The 26,515-nt window shown below is 46.2% G+C and overlaps 1 protein-coding gene across 6 annotated transcripts; it reads left to right on the forward strand.

The window, feature by feature from the left end:
* Window positions 1-26,251, forward strand: LOC128822588 (myosin-IIIb-like). 6 transcript variants are annotated; one of them, XM_054004350.1, is made up of 30 exons: window positions 1-150; window positions 220-285; window positions 361-491; window positions 3,174-3,276; window positions 6,304-6,406; window positions 6,894-7,050; window positions 7,320-7,422; window positions 7,689-7,817; window positions 9,009-9,117; window positions 10,228-10,344; window positions 10,781-10,881; window positions 11,334-11,420; window positions 11,595-11,660; window positions 11,963-12,076; window positions 13,009-13,120; window positions 14,409-14,455; window positions 14,766-14,831; window positions 15,109-15,228; window positions 16,116-16,201; window positions 16,457-16,504; window positions 18,026-18,073; window positions 18,248-18,339; window positions 19,535-19,666; window positions 20,021-20,136; window positions 20,464-20,663; window positions 22,540-22,629; window positions 23,496-23,661; window positions 23,990-24,262; window positions 24,461-24,534; window positions 25,649-26,251. In XM_054004350.1, the coding sequence occupies exons 1-29, from the start codon at window positions 19-21 to the stop codon at window positions 24,509-24,511; spliced, it is 3,165 nt and encodes a 1,054-aa protein (XP_053860325.1). In that variant the 5' UTR covers window positions 1-18; the 3' UTR covers window positions 24,512-24,534; window positions 25,649-26,251. The 6 variants fall into 6 exon arrangements, 3 of the variants coding, with proteins under 3 accessions (XP_053860325.1, XP_053860324.1, XP_053860326.1); XM_054004349.1 differs by lacking the exon at window positions 25,649-26,251 and adding an exon at window positions 24,631-25,018; XM_054004351.1 differs by lacking the exons at window positions 11,963-12,076; window positions 25,649-26,251 and adding an exon at window positions 24,631-25,018.
* Window positions 26,252-26,515: the final 264 nt, after the last annotated feature.

Below are 26,515 nucleotides of genomic sequence, written 5' to 3' on the forward strand. Positions count from 1 at the left end.
AGGATAGGATAGGATAGGATGGCGATGGTGTCGCCGGGGCAGCGTGGCCACCTGCCCGGGGCGGCCGGGAATCTTGCGTCGCTGGCCGAGCTAGACGAGGCGGCGCTGCTGGCCGGGCTGCGGGAGCGCTTCCTGCAACAGCACATCTATGTGAGTGCCGGGGGCCGGGGGTGGGGGCGGCGGAGTGCACTCGGCTGACCGGCTGTCCCGTCCCCACAGACTGACATCGGAGACATCCTCGTCGCCATGAACCCCTTCCAGCCGCTGCCGCTCTACGGGAGAGAGGTGAGCGCCGCGGCCCCCGCCGCGCCCCGCCGCACCCCCGGCCGCTCACCCCTCTCCGCTGCCGCTTCCCCGCAGGTCTCCGAGCGTTATCGGCGCTTCCAGAACGACGCGCTGCCGCCCCACATCTTCGCCATGGCCAGCCGCGCCTACCACGCCATGCTGGGCCGCGGGGGCGGCGGACCCCGCAACCAGTGCATCATCATCAGGTGAGTGGCGGCCGGGGGTCCCGGGGCCGACGGGGGGCCGGGTGCGGCCCCCGAGCTCTCGCTGGCATCTCCCCACCCAAGGTTCAGGTGAAGCTTCTCTCCGGTTCTGTTGGTGAGTCAAAATCTATCTGCCCTGGCAACACATCCTTCATCCCGACCGCTTTTGAGACATATTAGCGGGCACTTCGTGAGAACGTGTGAGCAGAAAAAACTGGCTTTCCTGGAGCAGCTCGGCCAGCAATCTTTACACTAAAGATGCCAAGTTCACTTCTGGTAGGGAACCAGCCACTGGAATCCAGCTCTGGGAAAAGCCATTGGGTGCTCTGCTCTGGCAACACAACTGACATGGTAAAAGCTGTAGTAAAAGTTGAAAGGATGATAATGGAAGGAACCAGTTTTCACAAAGTGGAGCTTCCCAAGTGTAACCGAAGAGCAGGAAGTATTAAACTATGCTTTTCTGCTCTAAGACCTTTGGGAATCTGGTCATGGAGGATCTCAAAGTCATGGGCAGTTCTGTGCTCTAGAAGTCAGGGGAAAGTAGTTCTTTCAAACAAAGACCCTACCAGTATCACAAACATTTTACTCCATTTTGTCACTCTTGTTCTGCTGGAACTCTGCAGCACAGCAGACAGCATCATTTAGCAGAGAAAGCATTGAACAGCAAGGAGAAAGCCTTGAAATATTAACTGCCTCTTCTCTACAGCTAGGTGTTGTAGAGAACAGTTTAAATATCATCTCAGTTAAAATGCTACTTGCCAGCTTGTTTGATTTAATGCTCCTTTGTATTTGCCTGATCATTTTATCAGTGCTTTTGGTCTACGTAGTGTGGAAGTCAACTGCTTAATCACTGCTGAGTGTTTTGGTGGGACTGGGAGCTGACTTTGAGGGGCACTTGAGCCTCACTCATTTCTGTGCCTTCAGGCAATTGGTGCCTGAGCTTAAGTGAAGTGAAATGCTCTCAGTAAGTGGTGGCCCTGGGGTCAGCGGGTGCAAGAGGCACTACTGGTGGGGCTTTGGGGGATAGAGAACAGTCATTGTATTTGTTTTGGGAGGTAGAAGACAAGAAAGAGTAACCCGTGAGAATTTGTGGAGTGGTCAGTGGTCTGGTTGTTTTCTGCCAGCAGTTCAGAGATGAATTTGATAGACTCCTGTCCTTTTACCTGGTCTGTGTGTTACTGTCACAAGAAGTTTGTGATTTTCCTCTCTATGGGTGGTGAAACACTAATAAACAGGTTTTTCTACATGAGCACAGTTGGGGTGAACAGGGAAGATGAGGTCACTTCTGTTAGACCACAGTTCACCACAACAGCACAGGGACACACCAGGATCTGCTGTCCCTGGTGGTCTCTTTGGTGTCTCCAACTGAGTCTGGGAGGTCTGGATCGCATTCTTCAGAGGTGATGTTGGATGAAGCAGCTGCTGCCAGATCATAAGTGTTCATTGCTATCAAATTGTCTTCAGCCACAAATTCTACTGGCTCCTCTTGCCTTCCCAGTCCCAGAGGACATTAGTCATAGCCTGCATGTGCTGCAGCACTTGGGTCACCTGAAGATGATTTAGCATTTCTTCAGAGCTGGGGGCAGTTACACACCTGCTGTGCTTGCAGGGCGTTATCAAGGTCTTGTGTTTGTTGGAGGGTCTAAGGTCAAGCTTGAACCATGGAAGTGCTGTTGGATATTGTTTTTTTTGGTTTTTTTTTTTTTTTTTTTTTTGGTGGAGGAGGAAAGTTACTGAAAAATAAAAATAGACCTATCATACTGAACGGGTGCACTGGATGGCATGTTCTCAACTGGCAAAATGGTCCTATTTTGTTTGTATGTATTTGGATGGTGCTGTTCTGACCTGTGCTTAAGAACAGGGACCTGCTGTAGTACTTGAGGCTTTTAGCCACCTATGACACATACTTGATACCAAGCACAGAGCCACTGGCAGCTACAAAGCAGTAAAGCCACACCACACGCTCAAAGGTCGGCTCAAAGGAAATGAGGACCTACCCTCAAGTATACCTCCAGCATTTCCTGCATTTATTTTTTTTTTCCATGCACATACTGAAATTCTCAGCTGGTGTCATGTTGTCATTTAAGGACGTGTTGTCTCACTGATTGTACATTCCCTCTCCCAGGACAGGGGAAATTGCACTTTCCAAGAGCTGGTTGTTTGACTTGGAGGTGGAGGTGCCATGGATTGTGACAGCACTGTGGGAGTGTGGGCAGCTCTGCACCTGCATTCCCAGCTGTCTGGCATATGGATGTATGAAACACCTGAGATCTGAGACTGCCACAGCATCTCATGATCAGTATCCAGGTGTGGATGTGATGTAGATAGGGCAAATCTCTCTGGAGAAAGAGGAGGTTGTTGGCTTCAGCATATACAAGGGAGTTGATGTACCAGATGGCTTTTGAAGCAGAGCAAATGGTCTGTCTGATACATCCCATCCAGAAGTGACAGCATGGGATATGTCTGTATTCTCTTGCAGAGGGGAAAAACTTCCCTGATGAAGGACCAGAACTGCATGGTTCATGTGTAAAGCTGTGGCATGTGAGTTTTTACTCACACAGGTGATTTTGCTGAAAAAATTGTGAAACTCTTGCAAAGCACTCTCAAGTGAAGCACTTGAGCCATAAAGGGCAGAACAACTATACTTACGTGGTTGATGGAATTTCTGTTGCTTTTTCTTGGCAGTGGAGAGAGTGGTGCTGGGAAAACAGAGAGTACAAAGTTGTTGTTGCAGCACATAATGAACCTATGCAAAGGCAATTCACAGCTGGAGCTGCAGATACTTCAGGTATGTCATTGCAGGATGGTGCTTGAAGGTGCAGAAGCAACACTGCTGCAAGACAACTTGCATTAGGCTTAGGAAGCCTGCTGGTGAATCACCACTGGAAATCAGGGAGCCACACATAAGAAAACAGTAGATAAGAATGGTGAGATATCTGGCCACAAATTGGAAGGGTTAGTAGGTGAGTAATTCTGTTTGCTGGAGAAGATTCTTAAATTAGAAAAAACTATTGCAATAATTTATCATGTTCTATTTTACAAGAGATTGGTGACATTTTTCTAAATAATTTCCTGTTTGAGGTAGAACAAGGACTTTCATTAGAAAAAGGAGACCTTGATTTAATGGTACAGAGAGATGAAGAATTCACACACCCTTTAGTAACCCATCCTTGGCTACTTATACTGTCAGGCACATACCTGTTAGCTGGCTAGCTGCCATCCTTGCTCTTTTCATATATCTTTGCTAGCTCATTTTGAAACATATTTGACTCTTTGGTCTGAAATATTTCCACTTGAATTTCCCCCCAGGGAGTTGTGAGGTTTTTTTAAACAAATCATACTTTAAACCTTCCATGTGGTAGACTAACAAGAATGAGTTCTTGGACTACTTCATTTTAAAGTCTTTCTTCTCAGATTTCCTGTAGAAACAGAGGTCTTTCTCTGTGGTAGGTTAACTTCAACCAAGCCACCCTGTCACTCCCCCTCCTTAAGTGGACAGGGGTAGAAAAACATAACAAAAACTTATCAGTTGAGATAAGGACTGTGAGATCACTCAGCAACTACCATCACAGACAAAAGAGGCTCATCTTAGGGAAAGTTAATTTAATTTCTTGCCACTTAATGTCAGAATAGGATGATGAGAAATGAGAACAAATCTTGAAACACCTTCCCCAACTCCTTCCTTCTTCCTAGGCTCATCTTGATTCCCAGTTTCTCTACCTTCTTCCCTCCAGCAGCACAGGCAGATAGAGGATGGATGTTGAGGTCAGTTCATCACAGTTTATCTGTGCTAGTGTCTTCTTCCTCATGTTGTTCCCCTCCTCCAGCATGGGGTCCTTCCCACAGGAGACAGTCCTTCAGGGACAGACTGTTCCAGTGTGGGTGCCTTGACATGATGCACTCCTTCAGGAGCAGGCTGCTCCAGTGTCAATACCTTCCCTGGGGTACTTCAGGAACAGACTTCTCCACTCTGGTCCCCTCTACAGGGTACAGTCCTTCAGGAACAGGGTGCTTCAGCGTGGGACCCCTGCAGGGTCACAAGTCCTATCAACAAACTTGCTTCAGCACGGGCTCCTCTCCACAGGCCACAGGTCCTGCCAGGAGGGCTTCCCATGGGGTCACAGCCCCCTTCAGGCACATCCACCTGCTCTGGTGTGGGCTCCTCCAGGGGCTGCAGGTGGATCTCTGCTCCCCCCTGAACCTCCAGGGGCTGCAGGGGCACAGCTGCCTCACCATGGGCTGCACCTCAGGCTGCAGGGGAATCTCTGCTCTGGCAGCTGGAGCAGCTCCTGCCCCTCCTCCTTCACTGACCCTGTGTCTGCAGAGCTGTTCCTCTCACACACACTCACTCCTCTCTCCCTTCTGTGGGTGTGCAGCAGTTTTTATCCCAGAGGCGCTGCCACTGTCAGTGGCGGGCTCAGCCTTGGCCAGTGGCAGGTCTGTGTGGCTCTCTTGGCTGTCTATGCTCTGTTGGACATGGGGAAAGTGTCTGGCATCTCCTCAGAGAAAGCAGCTTTAGCTCCTCCTGCAACCAATATACTTACCTATAAACCCAATGCCCCATGCTGTGCTTTGGGCTCTGGAATGGTGTATTATTTCAGTGTGGTGTCATCCATGGTGGATCCAAGGTGAATGCCTGTGCTGGGTTGTGGGCACGTGGCATTGGTACACCTGCTGTCTCTGCTTAGAGCTGGCTTGGGCCACACTGCCAGGCTGCTTCTGACCTGAGCAGGTTCCACAGCCAGGAGAGCTGTGTTTGCTCAGCAGAGTGCCTAGAGCTAACTTGCAGGTTCCTTCACTGGAAATAACTCACTTCAGCCCAGAAAAGCTGCCCTTGGAAAGCCTAGAGATGATAATGAAGAAATAATATGCATCTTATTTGGTTCCTGTAGATATATCCAAGGACTAAGTTAGTCCATATAGATAGTTCAGTCAGAGGGAAAAGGAGAGAGATTTCTACCAGGCTAAGCCTGGGAAAAAGTCCAAGAGGAATGTACACTATTTATTATCTCTCTTTCTGTTCATATTGTTTATAGATATATTCTACCGCCGTGTGCTATTCAGAGTGCACCAATGGTGTGAAATGTTTTTACTTTAAGACAAATAAAATTAGTCTTCACAATGTTCTCTATAAAAGAGAGATGTACTTTCAAATAAACGTTCATTCTTTGCCTTCTGACGATGGAGTCATTTTATTCCTGTCCCTGCCTCAACAGTGACAAGTCCTTTGAGGGATTACCATAATACCTTAAAGCTGTGCTCATCAGGCTGCCCAGCATCTACTCTGAGGCATTGTTCATGCAGTTGACAGACATTCTTTACTCAAATACAGGAAAACTCTCATTTTGCTACCTTTGCATCCAGCTTAGCAAGTTGGTCTGATTGTTCTGTAATTTCTTTATAATATACTGTCGTACAAATTTCAGCAGCTAAGCTGTCATATTAACTGAGTGCCTTGGTGACTTTGTTTATTACTGTTCTATAGCATTCAAATTATCTAGCGATAGCAGATACTGTGTGGAAATAGGTTGTACCAACCTTATCTTCTAACAAATGTCTCAATGATCTTACTGAGATCCCATCAGTTCAATTGTACTGATCATCGTTAATCTCATGCTGCTTAGTCTTTGTGATATTTGCCTCTTTGAATTTCTCTATCCAGGTAGAGATAAAGTAGGTGCTCATCCATATTCATGAAGTGGTTCCTTTTCCAGCTGAACTCTGAGTAGCAAATGCTAAAGATAATTTTTTCCAAGTAAGTTAAATTGGATTGCTTAATCTGAAGAATGGTTGTTCTCTTCTTCACTTGTTTTAGGTGAATCCATTGCTTGAAGCTTTTGGGAATGCCCAGACGGTGATGAATGACAACAGCAGCCGCTTTGGAAAATACATACAGCTGCATTTCCAGAAAAATACAGGTAAAACCAAGGGCAATTACTAGCCTGGGGAGTTGTTAGGAACTGGAGGGAGTGGCCTGAGTAGCCAAAACCTGTGGAGGGTAAAAATTTGGCATGTGCCTCCCTGTCATACTGAACAGTGGGAAGGGTGTGCAATCTCACAGCAACCACTGTTGGATAGGACCTGGGTGGGATCAGGCCTGGATTTGGACAGAGTGGGAGTACAGCAAGGATATAGGGATGAGAGTGCAGGGTAAGTGTTAGTAATACTCTGTGATGCCAGAAGCCTTTGTTTCTGCTAACAGAGGTGATCAGAAATCTCTAAGACCACAGGAAGCATGGAGAAGCCCATTTCCAGTGTACTGGGCAGCCTAGAGGGCCTTGCATACAAGAAAGTTAATTTAGATAATTCTGTGCTCCTGTCACCAAAGAAGAGATGTGGGACGGCCCAGGCAGCTTCATGTCCCCCAGAGTGTAGTTCCTCACCCTGTCACCTTTTTGTGTGCAGTGCAAGGTGCAAAGCTGAGTGAGTACCTGTTAGAGAAGTCACGGGTGGTACAACAAGATACTGGGGAGAGGAATTTCCACATCTTCTACTACATGTTTGCTGGACTGTCTTCAGAGCAGAAGGAGATGTATGGGTTATTGGATCCTTCACTCTACAGGTGCGTCAAAGGCAGTCTTTGTGATGGGTGGCGAAGGGGAAAAGAGCATAATGGAGTCTTTTCCTCTGCCCTGGGGTTTTATCTGTGGGTGGGTGGAGCTACATGAAGAGATACAGAGCATCATGGAAGCCAGGAGGTCAGGGGTCTCTGCTGCACTACCTTGGAAAAGTTTCTTTCCCCTTCTGGTGATCTGCTTTGTTCCCATCGGGGACGACTTGAGTTACGATGCCAATTGTGTGACAGTTTTTATGGGATATGCACTTTCTCAGGTACATAAGTGGACAGTTTGGTACACAGGAAGTCACTGAACACTGGAAGCACAAATACCAAGAGGTTTGTCATGCCCTTGACATGGTGGGCTTCCAAGAACAGGTTAGTCCTGGGGCTGTTTAATTTCCATCTGTGTTTCCTGCAGGAACAGGGTTTCTTTCTGGCTCCTCTCTTGAAGCTCAGACCTATTTCTTTCTCTAGATTTTCCATTTTGCTTTCAGACCACCTGAGTCTGCCAGACTTTGTGGAGAGCTTTTTCCCACAGGTTGCCTGTGCCTCTTCCCTTAACCTCTCCAACTTCTGGGTCATCTGTCTTGTACATGCTACGTGCTTGTAGACTTTTCAGTCACCTTTCTTTTGTGTTTTAGGAGCAAGTGGACATGCAGGCTATCTTGGCTGGTGTGCTGTCTCTGGGCAATGTGACCTTTGAGCCTGAGGAGAGCAATGGGTCTGTGAAGGTCAGTGAAGCCTCCCAGGGATGGCTGAAGGCTGCAGCGGTGAGTCAGAAGAAATGTTGATGAAACCTTATGGGTATTATGTTCTTCCCCACTGGCTGTGTGACTGCAGGAGCTGTTTCTGCCAGAGGATGTTTCTCAGAATGTGAAGGTTTCTAAAGAACAAGGGGTTTTTTTTTGAAATGTACAGTTTGACCCCATGTCAGCATTTGTGTTCACTGCTAGTCATACCCAGAGAGATGTGTTTCAGCTTCTGTTTCTTGTGTGTCTAGAACCAGTGTCTTGCATAGTCAGCATATACCTTGCTGACTTCATAAAGCACAAGCTTTTTAAAACTAAATGTTTTATGTTAATGAGTTTGATGATGCTTTGGAGAAATTCGGGTGTGCAATATCAGTACATTTATTCTGTGTTTTCATTGAATTTTGTCCAAGGATACCCCCCTAAGTGCTCTCATTTTTAATTGGTTATCTTGAATCAAGCTTTCTATTATTTTGCATTAAGTTATCACAGATTAAGAAGTATATATTTCCCAGGACCATTCCATTTTTGCTATATGGGATGAAGAAGTTATCCTGCTTTATTAACAGCACAGGACAGGAAAAAGTAACATACTTCTCTGCTTTCTATTTCTTTTCATTTTGACCTGTTTGAAATCCAGCACCCTTGCTCTTTGGTTTCACTCCCATCTCTTTGCTTGTTTCACTCCTACACCATACCTGAAACAACCACCTACATCTGTTCAGCAGCCAGCTTCTTATTTCTGAAAGCCTGCTCCTCATTTCTTGCCCACAGGAGGGGAATTCCTGTTAAATCACTTAGGGGTTCCATGTGTCTGAGGTTTGCTTTGTTTCCTGCTTCTCATGTGGGTTCCTGTGACTCTGAAGCTCAGATGCTTCAGCACCTGCACAATCACCTCCGTGTGGTGCTGTTCAATAAGTCATTAAACTGCTCAGGAGGGACTGGCGTGGCTCCCAAAGAAGGTGAAAGGTGGCAGCACTGGAAGATCAAAACAAAAAGTGATTGAGAGCAGGTGTGTGAGGCTGGTTGCTGCAGGAGTGGAGCGGATCAAAGCCCACATCTGACTCTGGTGCCAGCTGTAGCACTTGCCTTACAGTGGGGCTCAAAGGCCTGAGCCTGAATCATGACCCCATTACACACGGACAGACACAATCCCCACAAACAGAGCAAGGGTGTACAACTGACTGTCCTCATCTCTTTCCTGTTTCCCAGGGTCAATTTGGAGTCCAGGAAGATGAGCTGTTAAAATGCCTGATTTGTACAATGTCAGTGACCAGAGGCGAGCAGATCCAGCGTTTTCACACCCAGCAACAGGCAGAAGGTAGGAAACACAATGAACTGCAGACGTGCTGGCTAGAAAGACTGGGCTTTGATGGAATGGTATCCCCACACATGTGCAGCTTATTTGGAACAAAGATGTCCTTCTGTGCCCCTTCATTCCTTTCACACAGAGAGAAGTATGTCAGTGTTTATCTGTTTAGTCGCTTACTGACATGGAGGGCCATGAATGCTGCTTTTGTTTGGTCTCTAGGAAACTGCAGAGATTAAATGAGAAACCAAGGAATTAGCTTTGCTTTCTGCCTCAGTCCAGCCCAGAAAGAAACTCTGGGTATTTGTGCAAAAGAGGGGAAGGCTCCTGTTGCAGAGTGCTGGCAGTGTGCAGAGCTCTAGGTAATAGATGGAGAAACAACCATGAGCACAACAATGTCACAGTGTCAGGAACGGAGTGAAAAGAGTAAAATAGCAAGCACAAGGTGTTATTTTCCCTTTCCATAAAACAAGAAAATAATCTAAAATAATCTGTACCAAAAGGGTCATTTAAATTATAGTACTTTAAAAGATAATTAAAAAGAGAGGTTATTGCTTCAAATAAATGAAAGAAGAAAATGAAATGAGATTAGCTAGTTCTGTTTTACAAATTTCTCTAGACAATAAAATATACGTCTTTAATAAGTCATGTTAATTTGGTCTCCTTCTTAAAATGTCAGCAAGCTTTCCATCAATCGTGTGCTTTTCTTGCCTACAGCATTTAAACATTTAGCAACTATGGGCTAGGAGGAAGAGAACTCTCCAGTTTTCCAAGTAAAATTTGGAGCTTCTCCCTTGTTATAGCAGTGAGGGGATCCATACTTAGTGTATCTTCAGAAGGGAAAGCAAGTCTCTGGATATTCTAAAAGGTGGCATGACTCAAAAATGCCCTGGTATGACATGGCTGATCTTGTAGAAAGATTGTGAAGATTTTTAAATTAAAGAGCTATTTTTACAGCTCCCACTTGCAAAGGATGGGGACAATCCAATGTTTATCTGGTCTTTAAAGTGGCTTCATATAGACATTGTTGCTAGAGGTGGATGCATTGAGCCAGCTTGTGTGCGGTGTCCCCCACTCTCCTGTGAAGCACGGCGGTGAGTTGCTGTTGTTCCCTCTGTGCAGATGCTCGGGACTCCATTGCAAAGGTGGCCTATGGTCGAGTGTTTCGCTGGATTGTTTGCAAGATCAATGAGCTGCTGGCTGAGAACGTGGATCCTGACGTGGAGCTGAGGGAGATAGGTGAGTTCTGCCTGCTTTGCTCCTGCTCTGTTCTCAAATGTGCATCCCTCAGCCACGATGAAGGACAAGGCACAGCATGAGATTTTACAGAGCTTGCCTGCTGGGATGCATTTTCAAAACAGTGATCCTGCTGGAGATAAGAGTCAGCAGCGTGAAGCCTTGTAGGGTTTTGTTCAGCTCTGAGCAGTCAGTTGATCTGAAGCAACTGTGAGGCTGTAGTTCTGGGGCACTCCAGCTCAGCAGAGAAGCTGGAGTGGGTCTTCTCTTAACTAACTCTCCAAGCTGTGGAAGAGCTGCCACTAGTGTCTCTCTTGGATGCATTTTCCCTGTGCCACAAGAATTGTGTGATAAGAGATTCAATTGTGTGTTAGTGTACATAGTAATCTGCAGGGATGGCCTGCAGGCTCCATGATGTGCTCTTCTTCCCCTTTTTTAGGCATCTTGGATATTTTTGGGTTTGAAAACTTTGCAGTGAATCGTTTTGAACAGCTTTGCATAAACTTGGCCAATGAGCAGCTGCAGCATTTCTTCAACCATGTAAGTCTGATGGGAGTGACCTCACCTTGTGCTGCAGAGAAAGCAGAACACTGCTCTACCTGGCACATGCAGGAGAGCTTGGGGAAAAGCATATCTATTGCCTGGAAGGACAGAAATAGTGAATAGTGAAGCAAGATAGAGAGCAGCAACCTTCCCTGCTGGGGTAGAGGAGCCACTGGGACAGGAAAGGAAGAGATAGAAGGATCAAGCAGTAATCAAAGTTGTAATAGCAGGGACACTTACATTCTGACAAGTTTTCTGCTTTATGCACCACTACCAGTGAGTGCCAGGGTTACAGAGAACCATGGAGAACAGCAGCTATATCTTGGACCTCTCATGCTGTGGCTGAGAGTGCCACACCCCCACGCTCTTGTTCAGGGCAGGAAGGAAGATGTCCAGGGTTTGTCTAGCCAAGTCTGCTGGGTGCTTCAACCTCTTTTTCTTTATTTCAGCACATTTTCCAGCTGGAGCAGGCTGCCTATAAGGAAGAAGAGCTGCCTTGGGAGACCATCACATTCAACAATAATGAACCTATTCTGGTGAGTGAGAGGACTGACAAAATATAATTGCTCCATCCAGCCAAGAGAAAAGTCTTGCTCTTCCTACCATGTGGAGGAGATGCACCTGGGAGGAACCTCTGCAAAGGCTAGTGAGGGTGAGAGGGGATGTCCTGCACTGCTTTACATATGTGCCATGCATCTTCTTTCCTGCAGAATCTGCTCCTGGCCAAGCCACTTGGGCTGCTGTCTCTTCTGGATGAGCAGAGTGCATTCCCTCAGGTATGCATGAGAGAGGAGGCAGAGAAAATAGTCTGGGGGCTAATATATCAATGAATATCTGGGCTACAAAGAAAGCTCTTGGGTTGGAGTGCAGGATGAACAGAGATGTCCCCATGTGTGACTTATGAGAGAAGATGTCCAGATCAGAGGCAGTCTAGTGGCATTGGCATCCCTGAGAAGAGTCAGAGAGAAGGTACAGCAGAAGACTATTACACACCCAAGGATACTTCCAACACTTTGTTTTGAATCTGTGTGTCCTCATCAGGCCTTTGTTGCAGCTTATGAAATCTGCTCTCTTGCAGGCAACTGATAAGACATTTGTGGATAAACTAAAAAGCAGCTTTAAGGGGAATTTACACTTCCAGCCAGCCCGAGGCCATGTTTTGGGCTTCAGCATTATTCACTATGCTGGGAAAGTATGTACTGTTTGCAGGAAGACTGCTGAATGTTTGTGTTGGAGGGGGTGGGAGTGTTGCCTGATAAATAAAGCTCTGATGTTAAGGCATGTGTGGTCTGAGGATGACACTAACAGAAATGATGTGTTCCAATGGATTGCCCTACTAGAATTCCCTGGGATTTATTAAAAAGGTACAGGAAGAGAAGACCCCTCAGGAAAGTGGGGCTACCTCTCAGAAGTGTAGGGCATTAGAAGAATCTGCTATTCTTCTAATCACCATTCTATTAGGACTCTAGTCCTAAAATAGTACTTTATAAATTACTATGTCCACTGTGCAGCACCAAAGGACAGGCTAAAGGCTTTTTCTCTACCTATTGGGTTCCAATAGCAGTGACTATTTTTTTGCAAACACCTGGGAACACTGTGTAAACAGCAGGGTAATTAATGTTTTGAAAGTGGAGGCAGTAATTGACACATTCACTGGTATCTAAGTAGCTTGAGATTTAGTATTATTGCATGTAACTTTACTGCCACCAGTATTGAAAGCATTGGTCCACATTAAGTTGAATTGATTGGAGATAATTCTTGGAACAGGAGCAGCTATGACGATTCAGGTCATTGTAACTTGCAGTTTAATAATCTAATCTCAGCATTGTTGACTAAATTATTATTTGTGGCATTCATTATTACAAAAATTAACTTTTAACATATTAAAGGTGGACATCTCGGTGTTATGCTGCACTCCCGTGGTTCTTATGCCTCTAGCATGTGCATGGTTATGTTCCTCAGGGCTGGCATCTGAATGGGGTGCATGTGTGTTTAAAGAATTCATGTGCAAGCCAGAGTAGAGTCAGTTTAACATGCAGTCAGCCCCCGGCAGGCTGTGGAAGGCGCTTTTACAGCCAGTCTGTGAGCACTGCTGTCCTTAGTGACCTGCTGCCCTTTCCCCAGGTACAATATGCTGCCAGGGGCTTTCTAGAGAAGAACAGAGACACCGTGCCAGCCAACATCCATGGGCTCTTCATCAACAGTGTCACCCCCTTGCTCAGTGTGCTGTTCACAGGCAAGTCCCTCTGCACATCCATCATGAGCCAGGGCCCACCTTGGCAACAGTTAAGTGTGGGCATGAGGCTCATATGTTTCACAACTGGCAGTGCCAGGGCGACTCTGGGAATGCTGCAGCCTGGAGTGGTGCTGCTGGCATCTACAGAGCTGTCAGAGCAACATGTTTATTCTCTGCTTTGGAAAGCAAAGCAGGTTGTATCCCCTTCCAGAGAATTAGCTGCCGCTCAGATGCTTTCCCATCTTCACCAAGGCCAGTGCAGGACTGTCTGCACTGGTCTTTTCTACACACTCTCTTGTGTAGAAATTTCTTGTCTAGAAATGAAGCTGGTCAAGGTCATAGATGCTAAAAATGGAGCTTCATAGCTTGTTAAAAAAAACTCTCAGGCCATGCATTATTTTTCTCCTACCACTATGCTCCCCTTTTCCAGTTATCAATAAGCCTTCAGATTCTCCAAGGCTTCTAATTAAATTAAAAATTTAGAGAAAGGCCAGGTGGATACTTCCTTGGAAATTGGCTGGCTGAACACAGTGCTTCTGGTATAGAAATTTTGTAATTTTTTTGTTCCCATTCAGTCCATGCCACTTTCTGGGATTTACAAGAAACTGATGAATTTAATTTCTCTTCTCCACTGTGTTTTTCAGCTACTGCTTAGGACTATCTTTCTTCATTACCATTTTTGCACTGTTACTGAAGCTACTTAGCCTAGTCCCAAATCTTTCAAAGTTCATAAACATCAGATATAACCTGTTCTCAGGTTGGTTGTCCAGTCTGGGCAATGGCTTTAGGTGCTGAACAAAGGGTTTGGTCCAGATGACCTCCAGAGGACACTGCTAACCTCATTCTTTGATTTTATGATTCACATGAAGCCATCGCATCAAGGGTACACAAGACTCTTACTAGATCATTTAATAAATTAAACTTCCCTGATTTTCTCATCCTGTCACTGAATTAGTTATAAGCTATCTGACTTTAAATAATCTGAGTGCTGTAGGTGAGGTCCCCATTTGTTGCCTGTGCCATTTTTTCTGCACTGTTAGATGCCCATTGATGATAATTTTATTGAAAGTCATTGAGGTTTATTTAATAACCTGATTGTCATGTCTTCTCAGTGGCAGAAATTAGTAATGTCTGCATTATATGCTTCATACAGTACTTCCACATGGTGGAACCTAACACCCTGTGATTCAGTATTTGTAAGGAGGTTTGTGCAGGAAGTGAGGTTTGAATTTTTAGTCCTAGTAGATTGCAAAGGTACAAAATCAACTAATTGTCTGTGTTCTTCCAGCCACGATCTCCAGGACAGGGACGCTGATGCCTCATGTGAAAGCCAAGGTATTGCACTTCAAGTCCACATCACAATTGATAAATATTACCTCATAATTATTATTTCAGAAACTGTCTGAAAAAGGGCAGGCAGAAGTTGGTTTAAAATAAGAGCAGACAGCAATCAGCTTATAACAGTTTCTCCTTTGTTTTTTACCATGTTTTGTGCTTGCTTCTCCCATTTATATGTTTAGCTTGTCTTCCCTCCCATTACATCCATTCTCCCTCATTTTTTGCCACCTGCCTTCCAGCAGTGCTCCTTGGCTGTCAATCAAGCACTTCTTTCCAGGGCTGATTCTTTGTTTTGATCTGGTTTCAGGTCATACCAGGAGCAGATGACAAGTTCAACAGCACACGGAAACAGTCTGCTGGAGCTCAGTTCCGGGTACGGTACTGCTGCCTTGAGGTGCCCTGTGAGATGAAAGCAGTGATAAAATTACCACTGCACTGCTTCCAGAGTGCTAAGCATGGTTAAAGCAGACATTATGTAGACAGGGGTTTTCCTGATTGCCAAGCAGGGCTGATCATGGTGGGATGGGCCCAGTTGTTGCCAGAGCCCAGGAAATTGCTGCAGGGTAAGAAAACAGTTCTTGCTGCAGGATATTGCACATGTGGCAGTGCTTTGGCTTGATGGACTGTTGATCTTCCTCTGCCCTTGCCAGCATTCCCTGATGGTGCTCATGGAGAGGATGTATTCTGCCAACCCACACTTTGTGCGCTGCATAAAGCCCAACAGCCAGAAGGAGCCAGGTGTGCTGGACAACCAGGTGGTGCTGCTGCAGGTGAGCAAAAGCAGTGTCCTTTACAGAGACTTCTGCCACATCTCAGTGGAAGGGCAGATTCCACCAAAAGGCTCTGAAAGGTGACTCAGTTCAGTCTCCCTTTGCAAGAGAAAAAAGTGACCACATTCTTTATATATATGTAAAGATTCTGAGTACTTGGTTGTTTTTGTGACACAGACTCCTAGGTCCAGATTTTGCAATCTTAGATCTCTCTCATTTCTTTTTCATGAATGCAATGAGATCTGCTTGACAGGAGCTAGGATTCGTCTTTGCATCTCCCCTTGGATGGGACTGGTACAGACAGTACTCTGGAAAAATTGCTTCCCAGAGGAGACTGTTCTCACTCATCAGCCAGGGCAACTCTGAATAGAAACCAAGATGGGATTGCTTTGATAGGATCTGAAATGCTCTGATATGATTGTAGTTGGATATTCTGTCAGGTCTGAGGTATAGATGCCTTAAAGAATACTGAAAATGATTGGAAGAGTTCAGAAAGTTCAGCATCCTCTTTAATATATATAAGAAAGGATAGGATTAAGAGGAAGTTCATCCATGCCTCAGAGTACTTCTGTGTCCAGATTTGGAAATATGAAGCAATCCTCTAAGGGACAGAAGCAAAGCAGTACTCATGGCTGGAAGGTGAAGTTATTTCAGTCATTGGTTTTTATGGTTTCCAACTTCTAACTCTGAGTGGTTAATCATCAGAGTTACAGGATAAGGTAAATTAAATTCTTAACCAAGGAAACGTTGTCAGAAAAAAACTTTTTAATTTTGAACTGGAGAAGGTTAGGGCTGAATGAAGTAATTTCTGCCTGCAAAGAAGCAAACCAATGTCATAATGACCTTTTCTCTTTGTTTCTCTGATCCTTTTTGTGGTGCTGCTTCAGCTCCGGTACAACGGGCTGCTGGAGACAATCCGTATCCGAAGAGATGGTTTCTCCTGGAGACCCTCCTTTGAGGAATTTGCTGAAAGGTCTTTTAAAACCTCTGAATATTTCTTGTTAGATATTATTTGGGAAATTACCCTGATAACCAGATATGGGCAATAAGTGAAAGAGTCTCTTCAAAGACTCTTCAAAGACATGTGGTCTGAGGTCATGGGGTGATTTGCTGTGGGAGACTGAGTGGAAAAGATAGTGATTTGTTGTTTGCTGTCAGGGTGATAGGCATCAGCTCAGCCCATCAAGGATGTGGCTTTTATGTGTTTGTACTGGTTTGTTTTCCACAGATATGGAATTCTTCTAGTTAAACCTGGTGCTCCCCTCACAAAAGAAAGGTAGGAACACTAACTTTGTTGTGTGCAGTCTGGTTTGTTTTTCATAGACTTTTACTTTCAGTAGCATAGGAAACGGTGTAAAAGGGACAGAAGAAAGAGGATGGGATTTTGTGGTGATGGGGAACACAGATTTCAGACAAGGACATTTAATGTTTAAAGAGCATTTGGTACCATGATGAATTAAATCTTTCTTGAGCTGTTATGTAGCAATTAAATTCACTTGCTGTAAAGTGTTGTTGTACTGTGAAATGAAAACTGGCCCATGTATTTAATTTGGGAGTGACAATAGTGGTCAAGGGTGTCCACTGAACTCAGCATGGCAGGCACTCAAGTACTTCTGTCAGGGCCCTCTCCAGGCTTTTTCCTGATGGCCAGGTGGGAGAAGAAGATACAGACAATGCTGAACAAGCAGCCTGACTGAATGTCTCCCAGGCTAGAGAAGATGTTTCTAAACCAAGAATTTTGTCTCTGTACAGGCAAAATATACCATCAGCACTTTTAGAACCCGACTGTTAGACACATAAACATCCTTCCAGCTCTACAGAGGAACAGGATTTTACCCTGCCAGCCTTTTCCTTCCTACATCTAGGGCAGCAGTTCCCCCACCTCCTCTTCTCTACTTTCCCAGCCTCTCCTTCCTGCCAATGTCAACTGTGATTGATAGTGAAAATGCATCATATAAAGAAGTCAGCTGAGGGGTTTTTTTTTAGTCATTTAAGAAAAGGGTTTGAATGATCTTCTGGAACAATTCTTTCCTGGCAGTAAGCTCCTCCTGCCCTCACAGTGCTTCCTTGAACTTCCTGATGCTTTTGAACAGTAAGAATTTCAAACCTGACTGAGGTCACAAGAGAATCTCATAGATGGGGGACAGATTATAGTAAACAGGCGATGTGGTGTGTTTGGAGACACAAAAAATCATGGGACGCATTTCAAAAAGAAAATCCTATGGATATGGATTGTGGCACTGTGGAAGTTGGCTGAGCTAGAAGGAAAAGCACTTCTGCTTTCCTGTGTGAGATAATAGCAAAAAGTGCCACTATAATTTCACAGCCTGGATTAGCAGGAGAGAGAGGAAGCTGTCTGTGTGTTCCAACTAGAGCTGCTTTCAATTCCAAGTGTCAGGGAATCTTTCCGAGTGACCCAAATTTTATCACTGGAGTCTGCAAAATGAAACTGGAATTGGAAAACAGACTTTCTCCCAGAAGTCGTGCTGTGCTGACCTTGCAACTTGTGTCCAAAGGGTTTGGAAACAGAATGAGGAAAAACACTTCCAAGAATAAAATAGGCTCCACAGAATTGCCTCCCAGGGAGTTGAAGTAAATTTACCTCTGGGAACCCCTCTGTGGATGTTCTTCCCAAATGTGATCCTAGCTGTACCTCAAAATGCATTACAGACTGACAGCCAGTTTACTGACTATTGGGAATTGCTGAGGCACATTATGCCCCTTCATGCAACTAAAAAAAATTGTTGTTCACTTTGGGTGGAAAATTGTTTATTTCCCTTTTTTTCATCTCTTTCAGCTGCTTGGAGATACTGCAAAGTACAGAGCTGAAAGGCTGGATTTGTGGGTAGGTGTGGATCACTGCTGTTGGGAATGGGAAGCCTAAGATTTTACCCGTGTAAGCTGTCACCTGGTTCTCTTCAGGGAGGATTCTGTGGTTGTAGGAATGGGCTCTTCAAAGGATGATGGATAAAAGTTTAGACAGTGTTTCTCACTGCATCTTTCTTCTCCAACTTCACAGAAAGTCTCGACTTTTCTTTAAATATTGGCATCAGGAACAGCTGGAAAAGTATCTGGAGCGACTGGAAAGAGCAGCAGTTATCATACAGAAAGGTGAGCACTGCGACAGGAGCTGATCTCGGACCAGGGGAAGGAAAACCTTTTTTGCAGTCCCTTCTCCACCTCTGCAGAGGACAGAAGGGTAGGGCAGGTGCCATCTCTGTATCAAGGTCAAAGTCAAAGTGCTTATTGCAAATGCCCATATTCCCAGTGCTCATCCTGAATCAGGGAGAGCCCTCAGAATCAGCCTTGGAAAGGAAAAATGTGTACTGGAGAGCTGGGCTGAGCAGGGCATGCACATGATTTGGCTGTGTCCTGAGGGCTGGCTCACTGTCCTCTGGAGTAAGGATTGTTTGTGAGTTATGCTGAACTGGGGAGAGGGAAATGAGTGAAGCAGATCTCATTGCTGCTTTCAGAGACAGGCAAAAGGGGGTAAAATTTTGGTCTGGTTTGGTTTTTTTCTTACCTTTCCACATAGCATCTGCTCTAGCAGCCTGTCTCTTCAGAGTGGCTGTGGGCAGATTGGTACTTCCCTTTGCACAGGCTACTTGAGGACTGTGCAGCCAGGAGGAGGAGGAGGATGCTGTCACCCTGCTTAGCTCCCCTCTATTGCACTTCTCTTCTGTATGGGTTGTTGCACTGCTGGAGCATCTGAGCAACTTCCAACTGTGCACCATATAGTGTAACAAACATCAGACAGTCACAAGCTGTGCACTGTTGTCATCTATGGGGAACATGTGTGGGTAGTGGGAACTGAGAGGGTGCAGCTTTCATTTCATGTGTTTTAATAACTGGTAGAGTAGGTGGGATCACACTATGTCTGTAATGCTCCTGGGTGAGCCCTGCAATGGGAAAGGTTTTCCTGTGGGCTGGCATCAAGGAAATCCTGTCTCCTTCATGGTGTCTAGAAGGACAGAGAGATAGATGGTTAACAGGTCCTTCTGTGAAGATTTCTTTTTAGGTATTCAGTACCCTGGCATTAGAGATGAGAGCTTAGATATGTAATTTGGTTTCTATAAATCTGTGATCTGGCAGCTTCGAGAGTAGAAGATAGTTCTCACAGGGTTTTGGCTGCCTGCTCACAATAGTTTCCATTGCTCTTTTTTAACGTGATTCAGGTGTTGAGGGCTTTGTACTGGATGAAGGACTATCACCCAGTGTTCTTCTCCAAGAGAACACTCTCTTCTCTGAGAGAATTACAAAGGCATGAACGGCATTTTTTTTCTAACTATGGCTTTTTTCTGAACAGTTTTTAGGGGATTCAGATGCAAAAAGAGTTTCCTAAAACTGTTGGCTGAGCTGAGAGCTCAAGCACAGCGGCTACAGGAGAAGGCAGAGAGAGAAAGAATCCGGCAGCTCGCACTGGCAGCAGAGGCCCAGGGTGAGTTGTTCCCACTCGCACTGACCCACTGTGTGTCTACTGGTGTGGCGATCACCTTGAAGTGCTGTAAGCTCCAGGTCATGATGGCCTGCTCTGGGATGGGAATTCCATCAGTGTGGTGGGCAGGGAGCTGATGACGTTTCTGCTCTTTGGAAGTGTGGCATTGTCTGTGGGGAGTAGAAGCAGCACAATAAAAGTCATTTGCCTGGCTATGCTGGAAAGAGGGCCAGGCTTTTTTACCTGGTTTTACCACATAATCCATGCAGCAGAGCCTATCCCAGTCCTAGGCCTGTGCAGAATAGATCTCATGGATCTTGATGCTAGAGTTCACCTACGTATTTCTTCTTGTTGCAGAAAGAAACTCGCTTCCAGTCCCTATGCCACGAAAGAGGCACCCTCAGTCTAGTCCTCGCCCTTCTGATCAGTCACAACAGCCACCAGTGCCACGGCCACGCAGCAAACTAACAGAGGTAACAATACTGGCTCTGCTGGGGGGGCCTTAGCCAGGTGTGCTGGTTCCCTGCTCCAGCCACCTTCTGCATGCACATGTTCTCCTGCATGCAGTCCTAAGAGAATGTTGTCATTCTTGTTATGAGAAGTGTGAGTCCTGTCCTACTGTGGTTAGATAAAAAGCATGGTCAGGACCTTTGAGGAACTGGAAGCAGCTTCTAGTAGTTGGTGACTGATCTTCTCTTAAGGGACTCAGGAATGGGGTCACTTGCTGAGGTGGTCTTTTCAAATGTCCCCTGCCTATGACTTTGCTCTCGTGCTGACTTTCCCTCTCTCCTTGCTTTCAGTACACTCCTTTTGATAACTTCTTGAACCCTTCTGTGCCTCCTCCTGTTCTGGGTACTGAGGAACAGACTGGGGAAGAAGCAAAAGTGAGGAAACTCAAGAGAGGAGCAACTCTGCGCTGGTTCACAGAGACACAGGCCCAGAAGATCATGCAGGATGATGGGGCCTTTCCAAGCTGGCTGCATGGGATGATCAGTCGGAGGTGAGTACTCTGAATACAGTGACCATAGGGAGACAGCAGTGTGTCCCTGGGACTGTGTAGGTTGGATTGGCCAGGAAGGAAGTGGAATAGGAACGGGAGTGACCAACATAACTTTTCCCTTTTAATCTGTGAGCGTCAAATCTTAGGGGAAAGCTTGGGAGTCCCTGTCAGAGGTTGTAAATGCTGAAACTTTATGTAGGTCCATGAAAAGACAATGGAAACTCACAGTACATAAGTCCACTGTGTCCCTAAATACAGATCCTGTGTAGGGATGGGAGGCTTGTAAAGTAATCAGAGAGGAAATATACGCATGCACTTTCCCTGCTCTGGACCATTTGCAGAGACATGAAGATGAACTTTTGGGTTGATACATTATGACTTTTTCATATTTCAGTATAGTTCAGGAGAAGACCCCGATTTACAGCAGGAAAATATAGAATTCAGTTTACTTTTATTTTAAAAAGTATTAAGAGGGGCTTTAGTTGGTACTCAATGGCAAAATTCCACCAAAGCCCTTTGATACAGGAAAAGGAAGGGTTTTTGTTAGTACCTTTGTCCATCTAAGGAGGGTGCAGCATAGGTGGCATTTGCTTCTGCTTAATCTGGGAGAGGCATCCACTAAGCCCTTCTTTCTTATGGAGTTGTTTGCAAAACTTTGTTTAAATGCTTGAAGTTTTCCTACCAGGTCTGCCTCACACTTCACTCTCTTGGCTGAGTAAAGCACTACTTTCTGAGTCAGGCAGTGGCATAATCAGAGAAGTGCCAGATCAGACAGGAGCAGGATGGCAGTATTGTCTCACCTGTGTGAAGATTGGTGCTCCACACTTGTTAACTGCCAATATCCTGCAATTGGTGGGATTTCTTTGTCAATGTTGCTGCCATTTGAACACCCTCATCATCTTGCTCCAACTGTTTTTTTCTGTTGAAACTGCAGTTCTCCTTCAGTCTTATTAGATGTATGTTCTTGGATTTTTTCAGGCTGTCAGTGTGAACTCAGAGACATTACACAGCACATTAGCTTGGTAAAGGACACTACAGTAGCTCACAGCTCCCTGGTAGTTGCATTTCTTTTTAATTTTTTTAAGATAGTTATTGAGTCCCTAACCTGTAATAATGCTTTTGTCCACAGATGAAAGAATGTAGGAGAGGAATTAGTGTTTGGAAGACAAAACAGTCTAAATTCAAGTACAGACTAGCCATGAGCACTGCACAATGAAGGAAGTGGCAGATCCTTCCCAAAGACACTGGTGCTTAAGCAGAGACTTAAATTTTCACACAGCAGTGTAAGCTCAGCTTCATGAAATGGAACAGTCAGAGCAACCACAAATTGCACTGGTGATTTGCAGTCACCTTTAGCCTGGAGCAAGGCACATGACAAGCACAAAGCAGAGCTTTGTCTGTTGGGCAGAGAAGGGGACGACCTCCTTCCAGCAGGAAGTTTAGAAAGCCAGAGTGGTGTAATCCAAGCTGGTGTTTTTCCAAGGTGCTGGGCTTACCCAGTACCCCACAGCATCCTGACTTCTTCATCCCTGACCATAGGAAGTACACACATGCACAGGTTCCTCATCTCAGTGATGCTTTGTGATATGCTTGGTGCTGGAAGACAGATGTTGCTATTGCACAATCAGACTGCTGGAGCAGGTTTGGAGCAGCCCTGCTTGGAGAGGCTTTGGCTGAGAGTGTGATGCTTCCTCAACCTGTTAGTGCCTCCTGCACCACCAAGCCTGAGTCAGGAGGCCTGTAGCCAGGAGCATATGGGGCAGATGCTGGGCTCCCTGGGACACTACTGGGCTAGCACATGAGATAGGATGCGAATCCCAGCAGTGTGGCAAGGCAGCTGCTGGCTCTCTGCTGAAAAACTCTTTCCTGATTCCAGGGAAGCTGAAAACTTGCTGATTGACAAGCCTTTGGGTTGCTTCCTTGTTCGGATCAGCCAGAGCCGACCAGGCTACATCTTGACATACCGGTAAGTAATGAGCAGAGGAGGCTCAGGGGAGACATTACTGCTCTCCACAGCTCCTGGTAGGAGCCTGTAGCTAGGTGGGGGTCAGCCTTTTCTTCCAGGCAGCCGGCGACAGGACAAGAAGACACAACTCCAGCTGTGACAGAGTAGGTTCAGGCTGAATGTCAGGAGGAATGTCTTCACAGAAAGAGATGTCAAGCACAGGAACAGGCTGCCCAGGGCACTGGTAGAGTCGCCATCCCTGGAGGTATTTAAAAAATTTGTAGATGTGGCACTTGGGGACATGGTTTAATGGTGGACGTGGTAGTGCTGTGTTAAGGGTTGAACTTGAGAATCTTAAAGGCTTTTCTATCCTAAGTGATTCTGTGAAATTGAGCACTGCATGAATTTCTGTGATCCAGGAATTCTAGAGTCATAAAATTCTTGAATTCTGCGATTCTATAAAACGGCTTGACTGGAGGAGATTACCTGCTCTGGAGGAGCTTACTCCTGTGGAGGAGTCCAGTGAAAATCATGTTCAGTCTCTCCTGTAGTGGGTGCCTCAGAGAGTTTGTAGTAGCAGATGGGATACTGCAGAATCTGTCTCTTAGTGAAAAAATAGACCTGTTTGTGGGTGGGGTGCTGTGGCTCCAAGGGTAGAGGTCCTGCTTAGGTGTACTCTGTGGCTGAGAGGGCAAACCAGGCTGGAAGGAGATTGCAGCACCTATGAGCACCTGTTAGTGCACGTCTCCAGCCTCTGTGTGGTACTTGTCACTGAGGGTCCTGATCACAAATGGCTTCTGGAGACCACAGGTACAGGAAGCAGGAACCAGGTTCTCACACTCTGGGCCCTATGTCCTGACTTTTTCTGTCCATCCCTCTCTGCCCAGCGGCAAAGGGCACTGCAGACACTACATGATCCAGGTGCAGCCCAACGCACGCTACGTCATCCTGGGGGAGGACCGGGCTCACACCTCGCTCACCGAGTTGGTGCGGTATCACCAGAGCATGGGCATCCAGCCCTTCATGGAAATACTGACTGTCCCCTGTGAGCAGGTGAATATTGAGGGTCTTCAGTGGGAAAAGAGGATTGGGCATGGACTGTGCCTTGAGTGGGTGGTTAGAGATACTGCAGCAGCATCTCTTATGTGTTCCTGTTGAGGGGTGTTCCATTTTGGCCAAGCAGCCTGGCTGCTTCTGCATGCACTGGGAAACACTGCTAGCTGGGGAGTCCTGAGATGGGGGAGAGGCACTGGCAGATGATGACAGCCCACTGTCCCCTGAATGTCAGCAGTGGATACAGCTGGGTATTCGTCTTCATTGTGCTGTTCAGTGTGTGTGAAGGATCTGCAAACACTGCTGAATCCACCCCTCCTTTCTCCAGAAAAATAGTGAGAGCTTGAATTACAAAAATCTGGAGAGTCTCACACTGAACTCATCAGCAGACAAGGGAGAGACCCTTCCAGAAAAGCAGTCCTGCCCCTCCATGCCTTCCAGCAGCACACCTGCTCTACAGTGGTTCAGGAGGACCAAGAATTTCCAAAACCAGCAGACCCAAGACAAGAGTAGAACAAAGCCTGACTCTGGAGAGAGCAGCCAACGAGCCTTCCCTCGCCTCCGCTCTTCCATACGCCTGGCAATGCAGGAAATCCAGCAGGTGAGCTGGGGCATATCCTCTGCTAAGCCACAGCCCCTCTGGGACTCATGGAATTTCCCTGCCCAGATGCAGGAGACACCAGTGTTCCTGGGTCAAAGGTTTTATTTGGTGGTCTTGGGATCAAGACAGTATTCCTTGGAATATTCCTTGCCAGCCTGTGCTCCCCTGCCAATGCTGTTTCTCTGCTTCTCACCACAGTTCACTTCCACTCCCATGAACATGTCTAAAGAGAGGAGCTCGCTTCACTGAGGATGTACAGCCTGGGTGACATGGTAAGAGGAGGTGGTGTACAGAAGGGAAAACAGCAATTGCTGTTTCCTGGGATGTGGAAGAGAAAAGGAACTCTTCCCTTCATGTTCCACCTGTAGGATCTCTTGGCCACAAGCTACATAGAAATAGAGCAGGAAGAACAGAGAGCAGCAGCCAGCTTCCGTCCCAGGACTACACAGAGACCAGGGAAAAATCTGCCGAAGTTTCGGTTCCCAGCAGCTGTGATGCATAGAGTGCTTGCAGTACAGTGGCCAGGCTGCTGGAGGGAGCTCACAGTTTGTTGGAGGGCTGGGGCTGGAAGGAGGAGGGCTACCAGAATGCATGCCACAGTAGTCAGCTACAATGGCTTCCTGGGGTGGAGAGGCAGTGGTGGTGGGGGAGCCCTGCCTGGGGCGGCAGAGGCAGCGAGCTGAAGAGAGATAGTGAGCTGAAGGCAAAGCTCAAAATGGGAAAAGGCAGCAACTTTGTTCCTGTAAAGAGGATTTTCAACAATGGAAACACAGCTAGTGACTGAGATTGTGATACAGTGGGTGGGTGACAAGGGTCTGGCATGAGCCAGAAGAGGCCTTTTGACTGACTGCCTTATCTGAAGTATCTGGTGGATGTGCAGCTCTCCTGACCTACTCAGCTGCTGAAGGCAGGTGGGAGCTATAGTGGTGCTGTAGTATACTCTGGAAGCTCTGGAAGAATCTTGGTATGTGTCAGCTGAGTGTGGAGAGGGATCAGAAGACCATGCTTTTGGCTACTGACCCACTGCAGTGCTTCCAAACACACACCAAGATTGCCAAGTTTCCTGTGTGGTTCTGCTCCCATGCTGGAAGTCATGCTGGAGCAAAGCTTTTTAGCTGGGGCCTGTCTTGTCTTTCTCTTCATAGTTGAGAAAGACAGGAACTCTTCAATAACTGAAAAAATCCTGAAGTGTTTGGCTTAATTGCTTAATTTCTCTGTGTCCCACTCATTGATGTACCCAGGAGATGCTCTCTGTGTCAGAGGTCAGACAGAAGAAAGACAGAACATGGGGATCTGCATAGATAACTGCAGGCTTGTTGTACTGGGATACCTAAATGTAATCCTTTTGTATCCTCCAGGGAATTGTGTTTCTTGACTGTCTTCCAGGTCCAAGTGGCTCAGACCTGTCCCAGTGCTGTTGGGCCTTGCCTAATAGTGAACACGTCCAGAGATACAGCAGCCTTTTTCCATTTTTATTTTTTTTTTTTTTAACTTTTCTTTGCTGCACTCAGCTGGCCCTGTGCTTTCAGACAGGGCTGATGCAGAAGTTCACTTTCCTCAGCACTGAGCAGTACTGTGCCTGCAGTATCAGGACCAGTCTGATCCTGGGAGAGGGGAGAGGATGGGAACAGTCACACTCTGCATAGACCCAGAGTGCCTGACAGGCTGTGTCAGTACTTCCGTGTTCCTGGAGACTCCTCGCTTAGCACTGTGAATAGTCACAAACTGGGTATCTCCCAACAACCTGTTCTGTCACAAATATCTGATTACCTACCTCTTTCTCTTTCAATATTCTCTTGGCCCTGTGTATCTGCTGCTCTGGGAACCAAGGGAAGTGCGGTTTTGGCAGTAAGGAGCAAAACTGAAGTGTCCTTTTTGTTGAGTGCAAGAGCACTTGAACAGAAGCTGAGACAAGGTCAAGAAGATCTTTCTTGTAAAGGGGATTCACTGCTCTTGCATCAGTGTGCTGGCACACTCCTCCACAGTCCTTAACCATTGGTGAAGCCCTCTCATTCATCCTGGCTGAAATCTCTACAAGTCCAGGTTGGACAACATAAAGGACCATACTACTTGTTCTGTTTCTCCTACCTTTTAAAATAAATCTCTTTTTTTTTTTTGCCTGCATGAAGAAGCTCAGTGTTTTCTTTATTGTTGTTACCTGCAGTCAGTTCAGCCACAAGTGGCAAATGAAAGAGAGCAGCTAATACCTCTGGGGGCAGACATGGGATCATGTGAAAGTGTCTCAGTGGAGAG

Source organism: Vidua macroura, chromosome Z, assembly GCF_024509145.1.
Source record: "Vidua macroura isolate BioBank_ID:100142 chromosome Z, ASM2450914v1, whole genome shotgun sequence".
NCBI classification, from domain to species: Eukaryota; Metazoa; Chordata; class Aves; order Passeriformes; family Viduidae; genus Vidua; species Vidua macroura.